Source organism: Limulus polyphemus, unplaced genomic scaffold (assembly GCF_000517525.1).
Source record: "Limulus polyphemus unplaced genomic scaffold, Limulus_polyphemus-2.1.2 Scaffold394, whole genome shotgun sequence".
In the NCBI taxonomy this organism is placed as follows: domain Eukaryota; kingdom Metazoa; phylum Arthropoda; class Merostomata; order Xiphosura; family Limulidae; genus Limulus; species Limulus polyphemus.
In genome coordinates, this window is record NW_013666004.1 from 549,665 (window position 1) to 570,325 (window position 20,661).

The 20,661-nt window shown below is 33.0% G+C and overlaps 1 protein-coding gene across 1 annotated transcript in view; it reads left to right on the forward strand.

The window, feature by feature from the left end:
- LOC106457940 (sodium/hydrogen exchanger 10-like) overlaps window positions 1-8,382 on the forward strand; it is a 42,143-nt gene extending 33,761 nt beyond the window's left edge. The window contains exon 14 of the mRNA XM_022384027.1: window positions 6,946-8,382. Within this exon, the coding sequence (XP_022239735.1) occupies window positions 6,946-7,188 (243 nt within the window). The 3' untranslated portion in view covers window positions 7,189-8,382. The remainder of the gene's footprint in view (window positions 1-6,945) is intronic.
- The last annotated feature ends 12,279 nt before the right edge of the window (window positions 8,383-20,661 follow it).

The following is a 20,661-nucleotide window of genomic DNA, read 5'->3' on the forward strand; positions in this document are numbered from 1 at the left end:
GGATACAACTGTGGTAACTCGCAAGGTAATATAAGATAATTTATCACAGATTGTATGATGAGAAAGAGAGAATAATAATTCATCTTGTCAGTTGGGTTCTAAAGTAACTGAACTTGCCTGTGTGAACTTTTGACGAGAAAGAATAATTATTTAGAGTTTCAGATATAACTGTGATTCTGACAAACATTAGTGTAACAAAATTTTGTTTATATGTTTGACTTGTTTTGAATATAGTAATTTCAAACACGTGGATTATGAGCTGTCTGTTTATTGTTCAAATTTATTGCCAACAAGTCACAGACACCTACTGTAAAGAATCTGGCTCCTATAAAATCTGACAACACTGACAAACCTGAATTCAGTACTTCAAACAGATCTAATCTGAGACTTGCTTAATGCAAATGTAATTTTCGTAGTCTTCAATTATATTGATGGATAAAATTCAACATGTCAAAACTTTCTTACTTTATTCAATAGAAGGTTCTCAATTTATTTTCCTGTTCTATTTAACTAACATTCATTCTTCTCAAACAACAAATTTATGTTTATAATCAATATTCTTCTTACATAACTTTAAACTATATTTTACTGTTTCTTCACTAATCACTAAGCTTATTGAATTTTTTCTTAGTTAAGATAGTATTTTCCCCAATATTAGGTTTTTCTAGCATATAATGTAATTACGAAAGTAGATAACTTACAATTCATATTGCCATCAATATTATTTATATAAATAATAAGGTAAAGGTTCCAAATAAAACACACGAGAAACTTAGCTACATGTTATTACTTTCACCAAATTAAAAAAGCTTCTCATTTATTGACTATGTTATTTACACAATAAGGATTTTAATGATTATTATTTTGTATAATATTTTATTAATTCTCTTTGATTTGCCCCCCAGTGGCACAGCGGTATGTCTGCGGACTTATAACGCTAAAATCCGGGTTTTTGATACCCGTGGTGGGCAGAGCACAGATAACCCATTGTGTAGCTTTGTGCTTAATTACAAACAAACAGAATCTTTGATTTAAAAAATGTCTAATTATTTTAAAGCTATACACATATAAATGCATATTTTATTGTATATTTAGAAATATAAAATGTTTTAGTTAGTGGTTATCAATAATCAAGTAATATTTATTTGTGGAATAATTTTGTTAAGTTTCTCGATTCCTAGGTCAGATCATACTTTATTATAAATCAGCATAAAACTTCATAATGAATTTCCTGTTATTGTAATTTGATAACTTATTTTTTAAGTTCATCTCTACCTGAAAATACTACAGACTATGATATTAAGAGTACTTTTGGTGCTAAGATCATGATTTGTTACTGTGGGGTTTAAGTTTGCTGTGCTGTTTTCTATATTCCTGTATACTCTTATTAACCTTGTGTTTTGATATTTAATAACAAAGAAAAATAATTTCCACATAAAAGGAATAATGTTAGAATGGAGGAGATGGTTATTGGATAGGGGGGCCATACTCTGAAGAATTGCAGAGGCTCAGGAAAAGTCTTCTCCTGGATTTGGAGTACTCTCCTGAATTCTATCAGAATCAAGAATTCATTTTCTGCCCATTAAGGCAAGAAGTTTATTACAGCTTACAATCACTTTAACTGCTGTCAAGATTCACTCCTCTGGCTTTGTGTTCAGGAAACAAAAATAACTGGTGACTGAGACTCACTATGATGAAATTGGACCTCTTTGTTCTGAGATTAAATTTAAATATCTCTATTGTACCCTAGGTGACAGTCAACTAGCATAACCAAACCAAACCTCATCAATAGTTGTTCCTGGTGGCTGGAAGTTTAGAGATACCACTGAAGAATAGTGTACTAGTTGTAGCTACTTCATGAGATGATGGGCATCTTAGCAAGAGACTGAGGGCTTTTGGTACAGTTATGAGATCTCCCAAAAGGAGTGGAAGGTTATTGAATTCAGAGGTCAGCTGAGCTGTCTGTTGACATTTTCACTACAGCAATACATCATTCTTTAAATCAATGTAACAAGAACCACAAGCACTTGGAACCTTCAAGTACTGAGGAGAGTTGATGCCTTTGTTTACATTGGTGTCTCAGCAGGTGTCTGACAGAGAAAGATCAGTTCCAGGACTCTCTCTGCATTTGCTACAATAGTTTAATGGTAGCAGAGTAAACAGACCTGCTTGTCATTCCTATTATGAAAGAAAAACTCAACAGATTTCTGTATCTATTCAGTCTAGTTTTTGACTGGGATGCTTGTTCCATAGTATATATATATATATACATATATATATATATTCCTGTGTCTCTATAAAGTACTTGTACCTGATGATGACAAAACCTTGTCAAAATGGTGTACATTTGCTACTGCGTCAAACTTGTAATAAAGTTTTCTTCATTACCCATTTAAGCCATCTTCAAGTTTTATTTACTACCCAGTGTTTGCTTGTGAACTTGATAATATACTTGCTCTTTTAAAAAGAAGGCCCATAATCAAATCTCTGCTCCTTCCACCACAAAGAGTCATTCTCAAGACTTCTCTAATAAAAACAAATGGTAATTAATTAGTAATTAGACTTAGGTATCACATAGGTTACTAACTATGAATTCAGTGGTTGTCATTGTATTCTGTTTATCATTAGACAGTACATTATGACAGAAAGTAAAACAAAAAAAATTATCTAAGTGGTACAGCACACTAGTATTTTTTGCTTGGATGTTTTATGCTGTCATAAGTTTATCAATCTATGATTGTGAAATATTGTTCCAAGTGTCTTATTTTACTCCCCACAATTCAAACAAATTGTTTAGTTGCCATTTGACTTTCTCAATTTCCATACAAGTTTATACAGCCCTAATAATATTCATACCAATGTATCATTTCACAACATTTTCTGCATGCTTGTAATTAGTGTTTTGAATCTCTCAACAGTCAATTTTGTGTGTATATGTGTGTGTGTGTGTGTGTGTGTCTATATATATATAAGGCACAGTCACAAGATGACTGTGTGTCTAGATATCAAAGTGTGAAACTGCTGTTTGTACCTCATTGATAAGTTAGAGCCACTGTTTTAACTTACAATATTTCATATAAAAATTAAGTGGAACTCTTCCTTCTCATTTATATTGCTAAAGGATTAGTTCAGTTTAATAAAAATGAAATATTCATAAGTAGGCAAATGTACATGGTAAAATGGAAATGTACTTATGACAAAGATTTTACCTTACTAGATAAAGATACTAATAGTATAGGCATTAGTTTCTCTACTGCAATAGAATGTGATCAGTTTTATTTGCATGGTTTCACACATTTTCAAGTTGACAGTTTTTGCAGAAAGTTTCATAATGTTTTATACACAAGTAACAGTTTCTACCAAAATTCAATGTGGACTGTCCAGAGCTTTAGACACGAGTAATCTGGGTATGAATTGCATAATTACCTTTAAGCTGTGGTGTTCTTGTTACAACACAAAGTTAGTTAGTATTGTGATTTAAGTCTGTTCAAATTAATCACCTGGCATAGGAAGGTAATTCCAGAAATAGTGAATAGCTTCAGTTACATTGGTGTCCAGCAAAAAAGCCAAAAGTTTCCACAAGGTACAAGTTCAAGCATATTAAGTGAAGAATAAATTTAACTTAGACAATAAAGGAAAACAAGTAAATGCAAGTATAGTTATAAACATGAAAATTATGTGTTTAACAAACATCCTGTTCAGTTACCAAAAACTGACTGGGTTTTTTCTTCTGTCTTTTGTATGGGTATGATTGCTACAAAGCAAGAGACAAAAACCAAGAAAGATCAAGAGGAATCAAAAGTAAAATCAACAGACCAAACTACTGAAATTTAAATATTCCTGTAAAAATAATAAAATCAAGTCTACAGATTACATACTTAAACCAGTGGTTTATGCACAAAATTTGGCCAATTCCAGGTGTACAGGTTTCTATATTACCATACAGGAACACAGAATTAAGAACAATAGTTACAGCATGTAGCCTCTATCACTGTGAAATGATTTACACATGTTTACAACCTTGAGAAATCCAGTCGACACAAATATGGTTAACTACATGCAGAAATTGCATGGAAATGTATAAAAATATTACCTGAATATACCCAAATCAAATTATATCCTATATTAAGATATAACTTGTTTTGGGTATATTTAGTTATGGAAGGGTGAAATTCATGACTTCACACAATACACACATTTTCATTGCCAAGGGAGGGAAATATTACTTTTAGTTACAGGGTTCTGCCATGGCACATAGACAGTGCTGTGAAAGTCCCCCGAGAATGATAGCCAACTGGTCATTGTGAATCGCTTTAACACAAGCAACAGCCTAGCCTAGAATATGCATGATAATCTTATTGTATTGACTTTAAAATACCTGAATAGATTGGCACATCTAAGGTTCTAGGACAGCTACACATTTTGCAATAGGGTATAATCATGTATCACTAATAAAAAAGTGATATTCATTTACATTTATTTTATTACTTTACTTCCTAACCATAAGGCCTGGTGGTTGGGGTGCTCATCTTGCAACCTGTTTGTTGAGGGTTTGAAACCTGTCACCAAACATGCTCACCTTTTCAGCCTTGGGGATGTTATAATGTGATAGTCAGTCCCACTTTTTAATGGTAAAGAACAGCTCAAGAGTTAGTAGTGTTAACTAGCTGCCTTCCCTCTAGTCTTTCACTTCTAAATTAAGGAAAGCTAGCTCAGATAGTCCTTGAGTAGCTTTGCATGAAATTTAACAAATAAACAAATAGATCTTAACCATAACTCTTTCATGAAATAATCAGCTCTACCCATCAAGGTTATGTCATCCAAGCTTATAAATCTAGTTGAACTTCAGATTTATCAGAACCAAGTTGGCTCAGCTTCTCAATCCCAACTTGTGCTATGTAAGAATATTTTTTGGCCAATTTGCCCACCTTGTTCTTCGAATTGTGTGTTGCTGTAATGGAAATTAATTTTAACTTATCTAATGAAAGAAAGTTTACTCTATCAATTTCAGAAAATCTTGCTACTAAAAAAGTGGTCCAACTTATGGGACATGGATGTAATATAATTCCAGCTCTTATAATTGACCAGTGGAGAAAATTCTGCCTGCTATCCAACACTATTTCCCATTGGCACCCACAATTTAAAAAGTCCCAGGAAAGGAAACAGAATTGGCTGAAATTATTATTTTTCCACTAGAACCATGTGCAGAAAAACAAAAATATAAAGGCAAGGCCCACACACATCTTCGATTGAACTATAACATCCTCAAACCCAGGCATCAGTTTCAATTTCTACATCACCTCCAACAAATGCAACAGTAAATGCTTCCAGCTGGCTATGAACTTTTTGCAAGTCATCTACCAGCTTTGTTTACCAGCCCACCTATCCCTATTCTGTCTTACCTGTCAGAGAAGGAACAAACAAGTCATCTACCAGCTTTATTTACCAGACCACCTATCCCTATTCTGTCTTACCTATCAGAGAAGGAATAAGCAAGATAAAGTATAGTTACTAACTTCAGTCCACAAAATATACTAAATCTTAACAAAAGTACAGGAAAGCAAGCAATGATCTAAATATGAATTGAACACCACCAGAAAACGTGTCCATTTTAGAGACAAACTGAAAGTATAGAAAAGAGCCTTAAGTAGGACATATCCTTGCTCAGAAAGATGTTTGCTGATGATGAGAAGTCTTCAGTGTCCGTCTTCTTCACTATAACTCCTTCTGGTCCCTGCTATAAGTAACTGCACAATGTGTAAGAAAAAAAGAAATATTTATTAATCTAGTTAACTATCTGTATTCAAGATTTTTGCAAAACAGTTTAGAAATATGAAAGGTGAAAGCTAATTAAAAGTACAGTTCCAAGTCCTGTTCTCAGTGCACATTTCTATAAGCGAATAGGATGACTTTTGTCTGATTATAGTATGTAAAGGTAAAAATACATGGAATATTTGTGTGCACACATATATATGACATAAGGAAGTGTCAAAAATGGCTCAAATATAATATGGAAAAGTTAAAATAGATAAACATATTTATGATATATAAAGTTAATTTGGGGGAGTTCTAGCATCTGCAGTAGATTATAATGGTAAAGAAGGGTTACAGTCAAGAGTAATATCAATGCTATTGTCATTATTTTCTTTTATATATATATGCATATATGCTAACACTAGAAATTTGAATGTTCTTTTTTATAAAGTATTCCATTTGTATATGTGGAAGTTTGAAAGTTCATTGAATAATTTCTGAAAGTAAGGATTTGTTAAAAGTTCTTTTTACATGTATTTTGGCTTTTATATGCTTTATATGAAAAGGTTTCTTTCTTACATTCATGCATTTAATATATGCTAAAGATTTATGTGTGTCTCATGGTTGTTATGACATCTGATGTCATCTGTATTTGAGTTTATGATTCTGCTATGTCAGTCTGGGGTGCATTTTTAAATTTGGATCTAGGGGTAAAATTAAGCACGGTCTAAAATAAAGGTAGGGATGTATTCTATGCAGATATCACATATAATCAACCCTATAACATAGAATATGAATATATCTTTATTCATGCATATTTTTAAAAATCTTTGTTCAGGTAACATATTTATAAATATGTTCTTGTTTAATATATACACTCAACTTTAAACTGAACTAATTCTTATTCTAGAGTTTGTCATATGAAGCTGTTGCCAAATATCTATCCAATTTTACACCTGGTTAACTTATTGATTAATCTGTTAAGGAAATCCTAATTAGTTGCTGGCGTGTTAACAACAATTCTGTTAACATGATGAAATATACAACATTGTAAAACTATTTGGCCACAATGTTTATTCAACAACAATACCCTGGAAAGCTGTTTTAAATAATGATTCTAATATGTTAATTGTTATCTGATCATTTGAGATTTATGTCCACAGACTAATATATACTTTTTTTTAATTAAAGGAGGAAGAAAGTGATAGTGAAGAGTCAGTGATTTCAACTTTTGTGGTTTATTCAGAGCAAGATCAAAAGCAAATGTTACAACCACAATACGTTTCATATAGAAATATTGGAAGTCTTGACTGTTTGGATGATGAAAGTATCTATGAATACACATGTAATGATGATTTGATGTCACAGCTACAAGTAGGTGATAAAAACACAGAAACTCCATCTGAGATACAATCAGAGAACTTGTTAGAATAGCTATAACAGAAGTAAGTTTTCTAAACAGTTTTTACAAATGAATGCTATCTTCATATGTGTTGAACTGTGTTTTAAGTTCTAAATTTAAGAAATCCACATTATTTTTTCAACACTGAATTACACAATGCTATCTACTCTTTTTTTTAATTATTTTCTCATTGTTATATCATTGTACAGCTGTAAAGACATGATCACACAGAAAAAATTATTTGAATTTATTCTGAGACGTGTATCTAAAAATTGGATGCTATATCATGAAATTAATAACATGACTTAGTGTGTGAATATAGCATGACTACGTATATATATTGATATATAGTTCATTACTATTTATATAAAGGTATTTATGAAATTAGTTGATTCATAACACCGTATTAAAATATACATATATCCTAATTGGAGTAGTAGGTGTTAACAAACCTATAACAGCTTTGACTGTTAATTTCATTAACCTTTGTCCATGTAGTCAGTTCTTACATTTGGTTGAAACTACATAAGGCACAGTATATTAATCAATTTCTACAAAAATGATGAAAATGTTTTACTTAATTTTCATTTTCTTACAACATTTTATATGCATGAAAATTGATGCTTGGGCTGGCTGCTTCTGTAAGTGATATATTTACTCTTCAAAAACACTTTATGCAGTTGGAGTAAAATGTCTAAATGTTAGCATGTTATCCTCATACTTATATTTTATGATATCACATGTTTAAACATTTATTTCACCATCATTGTATCAGAGAAATAACTATGTATGGTATTTTTTCTTTCTTTCTGTAAGTTAGTCAGAGACAAAACGTTTACTTAGTTTAGGTTCATATGCATGAGCACTATATTTTTCTAAAGATATTTTTTCAATATTTATCATAGAGTTTTATACTGTTATAGAGTTGGTTATGTAAGTTTAAAAAATAACTTGTACCTTGTTCTGGCAATTAAACTATGAAACTGATATGTCTGCATTTGATAAATTAAAAACACATGGATTTAAACATTAAGCTGAATTTGAAATTGTAGATTAAATGACAAATTCGAAGTTGTAAATGATTCAATAAATAGTATGAGGATTGACCAAAGTTTTATAAATGGTAATAATGTGAGGAGCACTAATATATATACATACAGTTAAGGCTCCTCATCATTAGCCATTAGCTCTTCATTCCATGGCAGAAGATAATCACAAGGGCTTGAAGACATTATGAAGAACCTGAAGGTGAAAGTTTTATAAAGAAAATGCTTGTCAGTTGTTTTTGCAGTGAAACAAATTCTTGCAGAGTTTCAATAACTTGAAACAACCTTTTAATACTTAAGCTATCAAGAAAACATAATTCAACTGAAATGAAGGTAGATCTCTGCAGACCTGTCCATCAACTGTGTTTGGACAGCAATAAAGACACTAACTGAATTGAGAAGTTTCCTTTGGATGTGCTTCCAGAGTGACTGAAAGTGTGTTTCTCAACGTCTGAGAAAATAACAGTTGAGAGGAAGAATGATTAAATTTCAGCCTACCTAAAAGAAGCAATTTCCTAAATACTTTCAACTTTTCTTTGAGACGAACTAGACATTCTGCAAAAGTATGCAGAATGAGCATCCCTACAGTTGGGAAAGTTCTTTTTACAGGATACAGCCTAATGGGAATCACAACACCTAGAACACCACTGTCCACCATGACAGTGTGATCAAATCAATGCCCTGCGATGCAATCATTCTTGCACCCAGTGCCTATCCCTGTCCTTCCATGGTTTTTATGCTGCAACCTATGCCAATGATGTCTTTGTTTGGGTGTCATTCTGAAAGGTAAGTCCAAAGCATATGATTTAGATGTGGGACATTGTGTAATTTTTAAATGAACTACCAATACTTTGCCAAACATCAAGGTAGATAAGGTTAATTAATGGTTTCAACTAATGGCTCAGCGGGTTAAGGCATGCTAACAAAGAGCGGTGAACACTGCTGCTACAACTACAGAAAACTAATAGAATTCAAATCAAGCCTGGTCACTTGAGGGAGTATAACAAATGGCCTTATATTGAATGGTTTGGTGATCAGACCAGGTCTCTCAAAGCTGGGTGGATCTTATTATTGTCTGCCATAATACAAGGGCGATACATAGAGTTTCGTTGATATGGTATCAGCCAAAGAACTGGTAGATCACTTAGGTCGGTCAACCCAAACAACTTCGTTCTGGTAAATGGAAATGAACTAAACATGAACCTCTGACTGTTCAAACTGTTAGAGTAAGATGTAATCATATGGTATCATCTGGGTCTACAACACAGAAATGCCAATGGATTGTCTGGACGTACAGTGAGACTGTCAATTTGTCTAATGTTCTGAACCTGGACACTGTGTGTGAGTTGATACCATTTTTGACATAGGGACGACAAGCTATACAATAGAATGAATGCCACAATTAAGTCTTCAGGAGCTCAAGAAAGAGCAACTGAAGGACCTAGATCTAACATGGGAGCTTTTGCTCATGTATTGTGAAGTCTAACCAGCTCAGATTGAGGAATGTGACACGAACTCGTGTAACTTATGGCACTTGTATGAGCAGTTGCGAGTACAGTAAGATGTGCTGTACTATTACTACCAACCATCGAGCTTTGCTTTTCAGCTTGTGCTGCAACTATGGATCACGAGCTTCTCCAGATTTTTCATAACACAAGGATTGGAAGATACCAATATATTTTGCTAACATTTGATGACAGTTCTACTGGACGCATTTGAATTGAGACTTTCAGTGCCAATGTCAACACTTTATGGAGTGTGCCACCTAGAGAACAGGGTAAACTCCACCAGAGATTTGTTGATTTTTCCGTATAGAGAATAGTTCTGGACGTTGCTGGTTTATTCCTAGAAGATGGATGAAGTTATCTGTATGTACTTGTAGGAATTAACTACGCGAAGTAGGCTGAGGCTTATCTGTTGGTCGATACATCGGCACAGTCAGTAGCTGATTCGTTGGCGGAGCTATGGATAGCTTGGTTTGGAGCACCGGAAGATATTCTTAACGATCCTGGAGCTACTTTCAAAGGTCAACTGTTCTCTGCGCTCTTGTCACCGCCGAGAACAACATCCATTCATAATGTATAAATATGTACATTTTGTGTGCTTAAATGTCTATAAGTGTATACTTGCGTTTTTGACATTTAGGGAATTAAAAAGAACTTCTTATTCCTTGTGACATTTTTGTCACAAGAAGCAAAATAAAAGTTAAAGTGAATTAAAACAACTGAAATTTCGCCTCTCGTACGACGAAGTTAGGATATTTAAAACTCCATTCGTGTGTAATTAATATCTCTGTCTAATTAATAAGAATCACATAGTTGAGACACTAATTTTGAGATACGAAAAATAAATTTATTAATTTAGTTTTTATTTATGGAATACTATCCGAATTCACCAGAAGTACTCGTGTGTGTGCTGCAAAGAAACGCCAAGGTTTGTTTTTGATCACTTATAACAAACAACTAAACAGGAAGAATATACATGTTCATTTGCGGAACAACCATAAATGAAAGAGTGTACAAGTTGAGAGGTAGAAGAAAAAAAAACACGTCATTACTTAGATGAATAAAATAGTTTATATTTATGGAAACCATAGTTTCAATAATATGGCTTCAACAGTATTGACTAATGTAGAGCATATAATTTTATCATACACAAATTTCTCTACTGCATTATTAACAGTGAGAAGGCAGTATTTGTAGTTCACCGTTAAAATAATAAAAATTGTTATAATAAGAATTAGTGACAGAGGTAAACACTTGGGTGATGCATGTAGTTTATATGTTACGATAATAAAAGCTAAATATAGAGATGGACACTTGGGATAATTCTAAAACAGAAACACTTGACCCATGTCATATTCTTCATATGAGATACATTTCGATAAAACATCTGATCGTAAAAGTTTTTGCTAGAGGACATTGTCTTTTGGATTTGCAACTTTAATCCGATTACCCTGCCATCTGCTACTAGCAAATGATACTATAGAGTTACATCATCTGTGTAGGTGCACCATCTATCAGTAAAGAAACGAAGTACAATTTTTCTAAAACATTACATTTCAATCCACTTCATATTAAATAGGAAGAAAAACACCTTTTATCAATATAGTAATTACGTTTGATGTGTTTATTTTCAGTGAATTTAAGAATATGGATTTTAATATCTAACATGAACTACGATATAGTTTATCGAAATATTATGTACCAAGGTTTGGTTTAGAAAAAAAAAAAACGACCAACAAAACCTTGTCATATGCATGTTTGAACAGTTGTGAACTGCAGTGTCAAAGTTCGATTCTCATCATGTCAGTGTTAAAGAAAGTAGCCCAATAGTTCATAATAGAACACTGTCCATCAACATTTGAATTATGTTTCATCAATTTTGCTAATACATTAACGTATTTCCCCATCTAATTCTCCAGTGCATCAACTGTACTAACGTTCAGAATTGTTCTCTCCCATGACAGGGTACGATTTCCTGTTAATGAACATAAAATGTTATGTTTCATAACACGATATACAAATTCTAAACAATGCGAGCTAATTAATAATTTAACTCTGGAAAACCTAAAGTACACGTTCACAATGAACGAGTACAACGATGGCTAGTTAAACCTTGGTAAGTTCTAATAAGCGAGTTGTGTGTATTAAGCCTTATGAAGCCACAAAGGCGAAGCGTTGGTTAAAATATAAAAATTATTTTATAGTATCTAGAGTATAATAAGCAGTAGGTATTGTTATTAGGTTTTATTAAGTAGTATGCATTGTTATTAGGTTTTATTAAGTAGTATGCATTGTTATTAGGTTTTATTAAGTAGTATGCATTGTTATTATGTTTTATTAAGTAGTATGCATTGTTTTTATGTTTTATTAAGTAGTATGCATTGGTTTGGTTAACCAATAGATATTGTTATCGCTATTAAATTTTGTTAAACAGTAGGTATTAGTATTGGTATTTTCATCCTGAATGGCAAGTTATGAGGTACATAAACTAAACGGTCAGATTAGGGACTCGTAAGGCTCAGCAATAGTCATCCATAATTTATAACCTCTTAACAAAGGTGGGGCAACCAATGAACAGCGCCCTCCGTCTAAGCGGTCGCTCTAGAACGAATATCAGAACTGAAAGTCACAGTTATAAGTCACAAAAACTGAACGTTCTAAGTGAATACATTACGGTTTAAAATCTAAACCTTCTGTTCTGCAGACCGACACTCAAATCGCTTGGCAAAGCTCGGTCAATTATACGTTTTATATTAGAACTACGGGCTTTACCGTTTATGAGCAGAATTATAATGAGAAATGGAATAGAGAAAAATGCAACATTAAATGTCATTGATTATTATCTAGAAAAGTTAACAGCAAAAATGACAGGATAACAAACACTACCTGTCTTACATGCGTATTAACGCGTATCGTACTCTACTTGTAGGTAAGTAAGAAATACGTCTAATCATGAAAGTTATTTTATATGTTACTCGCAAGTAAGCCACACGGTTTCCGATTCAGAATCATAAATGATAATACTCTGTTCTTGTCAAATCTGCAATGTTTAATAATAGCATTAGCTTATTCATACGTAATTTCAATCGTTACATTACCAAACAATTATTAATGATTACGAACAATAGAGCACAAGAAGTAGTGGTAAAAAGTTAGTGAAACGTAATAATTAGAACAGAAGTAATACTTTGTTTACCTATTCTCATATATCGCCTCCAGTGAGTCAGCAGTAAGCCAAATAGCTTATAACGCTAAAATTCAGGCTTCAATCCATGTGGTGGGCAATATGCAAATTGCCCAATGTGTGTCTCTGTGCTTAAAAACAAACAAATTCTTATATATCTTTGGATGTAATTTTTTCAAGCTTTATTTGAATTTTAATATGAAATGAATATCGTTTATAAAATGATTTACTTACTCGATAAACTTAACGGAAATGAGAATGTGTTCGCTTTAAAAAAATATTTATTTTTATATTCTAGAAACAACAGTAGAATGATTTTTACAATTTTTTTAGAAAAATGTAAAAGCTTCTCTTAACTTCTCTGGAAAAGTGAGTTCTCTGAAATATCTAATTTGAGTTTCCTTCCATTGTCATATGATTTCAGTAGAATGCAATAATTATGGGTTTTTATGGGTTATATGGAGTCAAGTAGCGAGGGAACGAGATTTCTTGAAGCAATTAGTTCTATGTAAAACCTTTTGAAGGCTAATTAAAAAATTGTAAAAACATTTTAATATTTGCTTTCCAATACTGTTGAATTTTTAAACAAATTCATGAGAATGAGTCATTGTTTAAAATTTGGACAACTAAGTGTTTTTAAATGACGTTGGTAGTTTGAAAAAGCAAATGTTCGGCGTTTGAAGTGGGGAAAAATAAGTAGGGTTATGTCATATAACAAGAATCCTCCATACTCCCCGTATATCCCCACTTCTCATTGTGTCAAGCATGCTTTATAGTTACAAAATACATATGTATTTTTAGTTATTGTTTTCTGTCTATCTTGTATTTTTTAATTATTTTCTGTCTATCTTGTTTTTTAATTGTTGTTTTCTGTCTATCTTATAGGCTTATATAACTTTACATACGTATTAAAATGTACACGCAGTAAACCGTTTTGAAGAATCATACTACTTTATATTTTCTTACTAATAAACAACGTGAATTTATCATTTAGGTCTTTTTCATTAGTGTCTTGTGCCTACTAAATATAATATATTTGTTATGTTATGGCAGTGTTTTTTTTGGCATTTGGACATAACACTGAGTAGAGTTAACTTGAATAAACAGTATGGAACGAGTGTGTTTTCCTCATAAATGTCTGAAACGTTTATAGCTTCCCAATGTAAGTGTGTAAAAGCTTTCACTATTTGGCTTCATATTTATATAAATAACTATAGGCTATATACGCCATTTCAAGACTTAAGTGTTGACAATAAAACTTTCTTTCTAAAGTCTCTAGAACCTCTTAACAACTAGATGAAGATTAAAGGTCTTTTGGATGTCTTTCAATTGCCTCTCTGCACCAATCATATTGACGATAAGGAAAGGAGAAACATTTTTATCAAAATGAAAGCATGCGTTAAAGCGCGTGCCTTTAAATCGTTTCTGTAGACATTACCCAACACAATGGCTTTTGCATGCATTGTTATCTAAATAGTAGCCAAATACTTGGAACAACCTTGATATTGAAGTGTAGTTGCTGCACTAAACGGAAAGGCAATTTTACAGAAATATTGCGAAAAAAGTTTAATGGCGGATTCGTAAAAGAAATGAATTTCGATTTAAAAAACTGTCGAATGTTCTCCAAAAACTAGAAAAAAGTAGACTTCTCATGTTTAAAAGTTTGCTATGAAATAACATGTTTAAGTTAAAGAATACTTCTGTTATTTGACGTGAAATGTTTATTGATTAAATCAATTAAACACGTACAGGTTATAAATAAATACAAAATGTTCATTCTTGCTATACTTTATTTCCTGTTTTCCACTAAACAATTCCGAGTTATCAAGAAACACAACTGTTATTTTTTTCCTACGGATATGTGTCAACTATTGCATACTTCCAGCACATGAAGAATGAAACGGACATTTCTTATATTTCATACAAAGACATACTAGTCTACTTGCTGGCCACAGCCTCTATAGATTTTTTTTATCATTAGACTATTAAAATGGATACCCAAAAACCGTTGTCTTCATACACTAGATGGAATATGGAAAGCGTACAGAGAGGAGTGTTGTGCTTCGGAAAGGACAGCCTTACAACGTAACCTTTTGCCATTAAATATACGCACGAAGTAAAGACACAAATATCATAATTATTGATAATGCGTAGATAGAATTAGAGTTGCACTTCTCTCCTGCTTCGCAAGTTTTCAAAGACTAAGTAGACTCTTGTAAAATTTTACTTTAAAAAACATAATAACAATTAAAACAAACTGTTTGGCACCATTTCTGATTAGCTCTTTGAAGCAATAACAATAAAGTGTATCACAAAAAATCTGGAAACAATTTAAAGAAAGTCGCCAACTTATTGTCGAGGAATATGAGTAGTTTTTAAGTAAAATAATTAGTAAATGTTGAATCTTGTTTCAATAAATATTCTTATGAATTTTACTCATTTTATTCTTATGTAAATATTCGTCTGAAAAGTAGTTTTTCACGTATTTAAGTCAATATTCTCTCGAAATTTGTTCATCAAAGCTAAGTAAACATTAAAATCAAATTGGTTTTGCGTTGTGTAAAGTACGTATTTAAAACTCAACACAACTTTAAAATTTACACAATAAACTTAACAACTTTATTAAAGGCACCAGGTCTTACCTTACAACTTCTACATGTTTCGGTGGGTCACGGACCCACTATTTTCAAGAATGAGACAGCAGTAAAGTATCCCACTGTACTGTTTAGACTTAATGAATATAAATCAGCTTAAGAAAAACGGAAAATTAATGAATCGGCGATAGCTGAATAAATGGCAAACAATGCTCTTTCTTACAGCAATAATGGAAACAATGTCGAATTGATTAAATGTTCGAATAATAAATAAGAATTAAGTGTAATAGAATCATTAGAAATATTTAAGATTTCGAAGTCATTTTTAAATTGAAATTCGGGTTCAAGGGTTACAAAATTCTATATTAAAAGAAAGATAAATAGGTGGCAGCACTAATTATGTTAATTGGTTTGTCTACGATTTTTTTATTTAATTTTTTTGCATCATTTAAAACGTTGGAAGAGTGCCATAAGATTTTTACTATTGCCTTCAGATTATAGTGGGTCTGTAACCAACCAAAACGTGTAGAGATCATTAGGTAAGGTGTGATTAATGGTAGATAAGTTTTGGTGTTTTTAATAAAGCGTTTTAAACTATTGTGTAAAGTTTAACGTTGTCTTGTTAAGTTTTAATAATTAAACATTCTTAAGACAAGCACATGTCAGTGTAAATATTGAAGAAGAGTTGTTTTAAGCGTTATTATTATGAAACTTGTTTATTACATTATACACACTTAAGCTTGGAATGTTTGTACCAAACGTAACGAACAGTCGGTTGTTTATGAAGTTTGATTTTTTATTTTTATTCTGGTAAAACTTGGAAGCGTCATGTGTTAAAACAGATATAACATAACTACTCTAGTTAAAATTATATTTAAGAATAATTAGCTATTTAGGATCTGCTACCTTAAGTTCCCTACGGTTAAAACAACATTTATTACTTTGTTTACTCTCATCAAACGACCTAAAGTAATATTTACTAGTAGAAACTTAAATAAAACTTTTTATTCTAGTTTGATTAATTTTATTATAACTTAAGTAGTTTAATGTTTTTTTGTAGCTTTATGCCATCTTTATTACACAATATTTAATCGTACTGTGACATTGAGTACTTGTAAGCATTTGGTAAGTTTTTTAAGAAGTACATTAACAATCAAGATGCTTCTCTAGTTGCCCCCCAGTGGCACAGCGGTATGTCTGCGGACTTACAACGCTAGAATCCGAATTTCGATACCCGTGGTGAGCAGAGTACAGATAGCCCATTGTGTAGCTTTGTGCTTAATTACAAACAAACAAAGCTTAACTAGTTAATTTAGTTTCACTACACAAATGGGATGCCAAGAAAATACGTCATGCAACTATAAGCCCATTCTGTACGAACAAATAAAACACTTTCCCACAACATATAATCTAGACACCATTTATGTCGTTTTTTTTTATTATTATTAACGTATGTTTGGAGTAAAAGTTTTTGTATACTACATAGTTTAGACACTATACAGATGTAACAAAAGCTATATTTCCTGTCCTCTGGATAGTGAACGATGATCCTTAGAGAAATCATCGGTTTCTACGATCTTTTCATGTCAAATTTTAGTCATTTTATGATTTTGTATGACAATTGCTCAACTCCAAAGGAAGATTATAGAAGATCTCATCCGTTTTTCTTTCTCTTGAATGGACCCAATTTGTATCTCAAACGATCGTTTGTAAGAAGTTTGGATCGAAACTCCTCTCTTCAGCCAGCCTGGAAGCGTTAGGTAATGACCGGTTGTAACTTTCCTAGGGAACGATCTTGTCCTCTATTTGAGATCGAATGTTGTGTCGTCACTGCTTCTATTGGAGCAGAAACCTGGGAGAAAACTATTTTCTAAATACTTCAAAAAATAGTTCGTCGAAAGTGAGAATATTAAACAAACTTGAAGTTTATGATACTTGTAGAAGCAACAAAACCGCGAGTAAACTATAATTATTATTACAAATATTTATATCAAATACTTATATATGTAATTTAGTTTCTGTAAGTAAACGGCAAGCACAGAAGTTGATGTCGAGTTTCATAAAGTTCTTTATAAGTACATAATGATTTGTAGTTTATAAGGTGAAGATTTTTATGTTAATTGCATTTAGTAATATGTGTTATAATAAAAGCAACACAAATAATCTTGTATCTTCTTTAAAAAAATTTGGGGCAGTACAAATATGGCATATTGTTCTATGTAAGTTTGTTTGTAATTAAGCACAAAGCTACACAATGGGCTATGTGTGCTCTGCCCACCACGGGTATCGAAACCCGGATTCTAGCGTTGTAAGTCCGCAGACACACCGCTGTGCCCCTGGGGGCTATGTAAGTTATAATTTAATTTTATTTCATTTACCAACGACCTGGCTGAGATTTACAATTCTCAAATGCTAATGTTACGAGCTTTCAAATGTGACAAGTTGTAAAGAAAACCCCATATCTAAAATGGTACTCATGGTGGGCACAGCGCAGCTAGCCTGTTGTGTAGCTTTATGCTTAACTACAAACAGTCGGACACTGTACAAAATATTGCGAAGGAAAATTAACTCTGTCAGGAACAGATGATGCTTGCAGTAACTGTATTTAGGGATAGGCTAGAGTGAATGACAAAGCATAATGAACGCTTTCTGAAACTGTTTAATTTTGTTTTGTTTTTAAACACCCTATAACTTGTTCAAATACAAAGCAGTTGGATGAGGAAAGAATAATATATCGAATGTATAGGGTAACAATGTCGAGAGACAACCTTTTAAAGGCACTTACTGAATCTTGCTATAAGTGGAAAATTGTATAAAATAATATTTTATAAAAAAGCCAACACGAAGAAAGAAATTGTGTAATCTAGGAATTAATAAAAATGATGCACCATTAAAACCACAACTTGATATTGTAAAGGATATCTTGCTACATGTTTTGACCACATTTCTTTTTTTTTCTTTTGGATCATCAACAAGTAGAAAACCCAAAGACTTTCTGTTTCGTCTGATGGTGGAGTAGTTTGGGAAAGGTTTTCTTTGTTTAGGCAGAGTATTCATGATGAAAGACTTTCGAAACGTCGTCCTCTACACTTGTGTCTTACAACAGGCAGTCGCTGTCCATTCTACAAAGTTTTATCATTGGGAAAGGTTGTTTTTAGGAATGCACGGGTAGTAAAATTTGGCCGAGTACTGGGTCCGGGTACCCGGCCACTAAGCTTCGGCTGGGGCCGGGTGTCAACCGGGACCGGGCTCTCCTCTCGCCCCCCCCCCAAAAAAAAACTCAACATACACAAAATTAGAAACAAAAACAAAATTAACGTTCATTACATTTAACCGAATAATCACCAATAGAATATTACAATTTTACTTTCAACTTTCAAAATTAACTAATAAAAATGTGCACGCCAGTTTACAGTTAATGTTGCCAGCAGCGCTAAAAGCCCGTTCACTGTCTACATTGGTCGGAGGTGCGGAGAGATAACGCCTTGCTATCTTGGCCAGTGTGGGAAATCGAGCTTCATTTGACTTCTAAAAGTGAGGTCAATGAAAGTAAACTCAGAAACAGTGATGTTGACACGTTTTAGAGGCATTATTCAGATTAATGCCTAGCCCCAACTTCTCACCCCAACCTCTATTGCTCTCAAATACCCCACCTTCCCCACAAATCCACTTCTCAAGCCATGCCTGTTATTAACCTCGATTGTTCTCTAAATCCCCAACTTTCAGCGGCTGGTCAGTCTTTGTTGCTCGGACACGTTTTTTTTTAACCAAACCAACTACTGACACTAACTTTCAATACCGCGTAAGTTGCCACAAAGATTAGGGCTTTGATCCCATTTTCAATTACCCGGATTCGGCTGTTTTTAACGTCGACACTCTGCTGGAGCCGAGTACTACCGGGTAGCCCAATAACCGGCCGGGTACCCGTGCATCCCTGGTTGTTTTGGTAGGGGTTTGAGTCTTTTGATTCTCTCAGAACAAAATACTGTTCAGTGTACTCTAGCATTGTTGTCAATAATGTTCATTTTACAGAGCTACATTTCCATCTTCATGAACAAAGCAAAGTGATAAAGCACAAATTTACCACACACAACCGTCTAAACATGGTTAGAAGAGCATAACAATAACATCTGCTACTTTTTTGTGGCCAACGATTCACCGGATCTCAACACAATTGAGTAACTTTGAGAAGAATAGGAACTTAACAGATATTTTGTTGAAACTAACTACAGATTATATTTTTCATGAACTAGGTATAATCGTACAAGAAACTTTTTGGAGGCCATGGTAATATTGCTACAAAGGGTGTTGCTCTCTGATGTTAAGTTGATGTCTAAACAAACTAACCAGCTTGCGTATCACATAGGACCTAGTTCCTAATAATTTCAAATATTACTCATGTAACACGTGAAACCTTTATTCTAAAAGTAAAGGAATTTACTTCGAAATGCGATATTTCGCCACAAGATAGAAGATTCTAGAAGTTTCTAATATGGAAAATACGCAGAGTTAACTTCGCATAAATCATCATTTTTTCTTATTTATATTAGGCCTTCAAGAAATTAATGTCACATTAACCCCCCCCCCCCAAAAAAAGTACATCAAGTATAATAGTTAAACGTCACGTTAGTGTAGCCTATATAATGTGTAAAGTTTAGCATACTCTAATCCCTTACACATGCCGAATATTTGTCTCGTCGTGTGCCATCACTCCATCATTGACATTTACGAACGTTCAAAATATTTCTATAAATTTCTTTGATATTCTTTGTGCTACAAAGGCGTTGTTTCCCTTCTTGTATTCCAACAGCATTTTTCAGCAAATTTCGTTCAGGTGACTTCAGCCTTAAAAACTGTGATGGCAGGGGGCCGACATGTTGTAATTAATATTTATGCTCTGAAGACGCGTGTTGAGACTGGCCCAAGGCAACACACTCGTGAAATGACTCTGAAATTGCACGTCTCTCATGAAACAATGCGTAAACATCTAAGGAATATGGAAAACTCCATAAAGAAGATGTTTGGGTGCCTCAAGAACTCTTCACCTCTTCTGGCGCATACTACGCGTGAACCCTTTTGGACAGAATTGTCACCGATGGTGAAATTATATTCTCTATGCGAATATTAAACGCCAAAAACAATGGCTCAGTCCTAGACAAAAAAAAAAAAAAAAAAA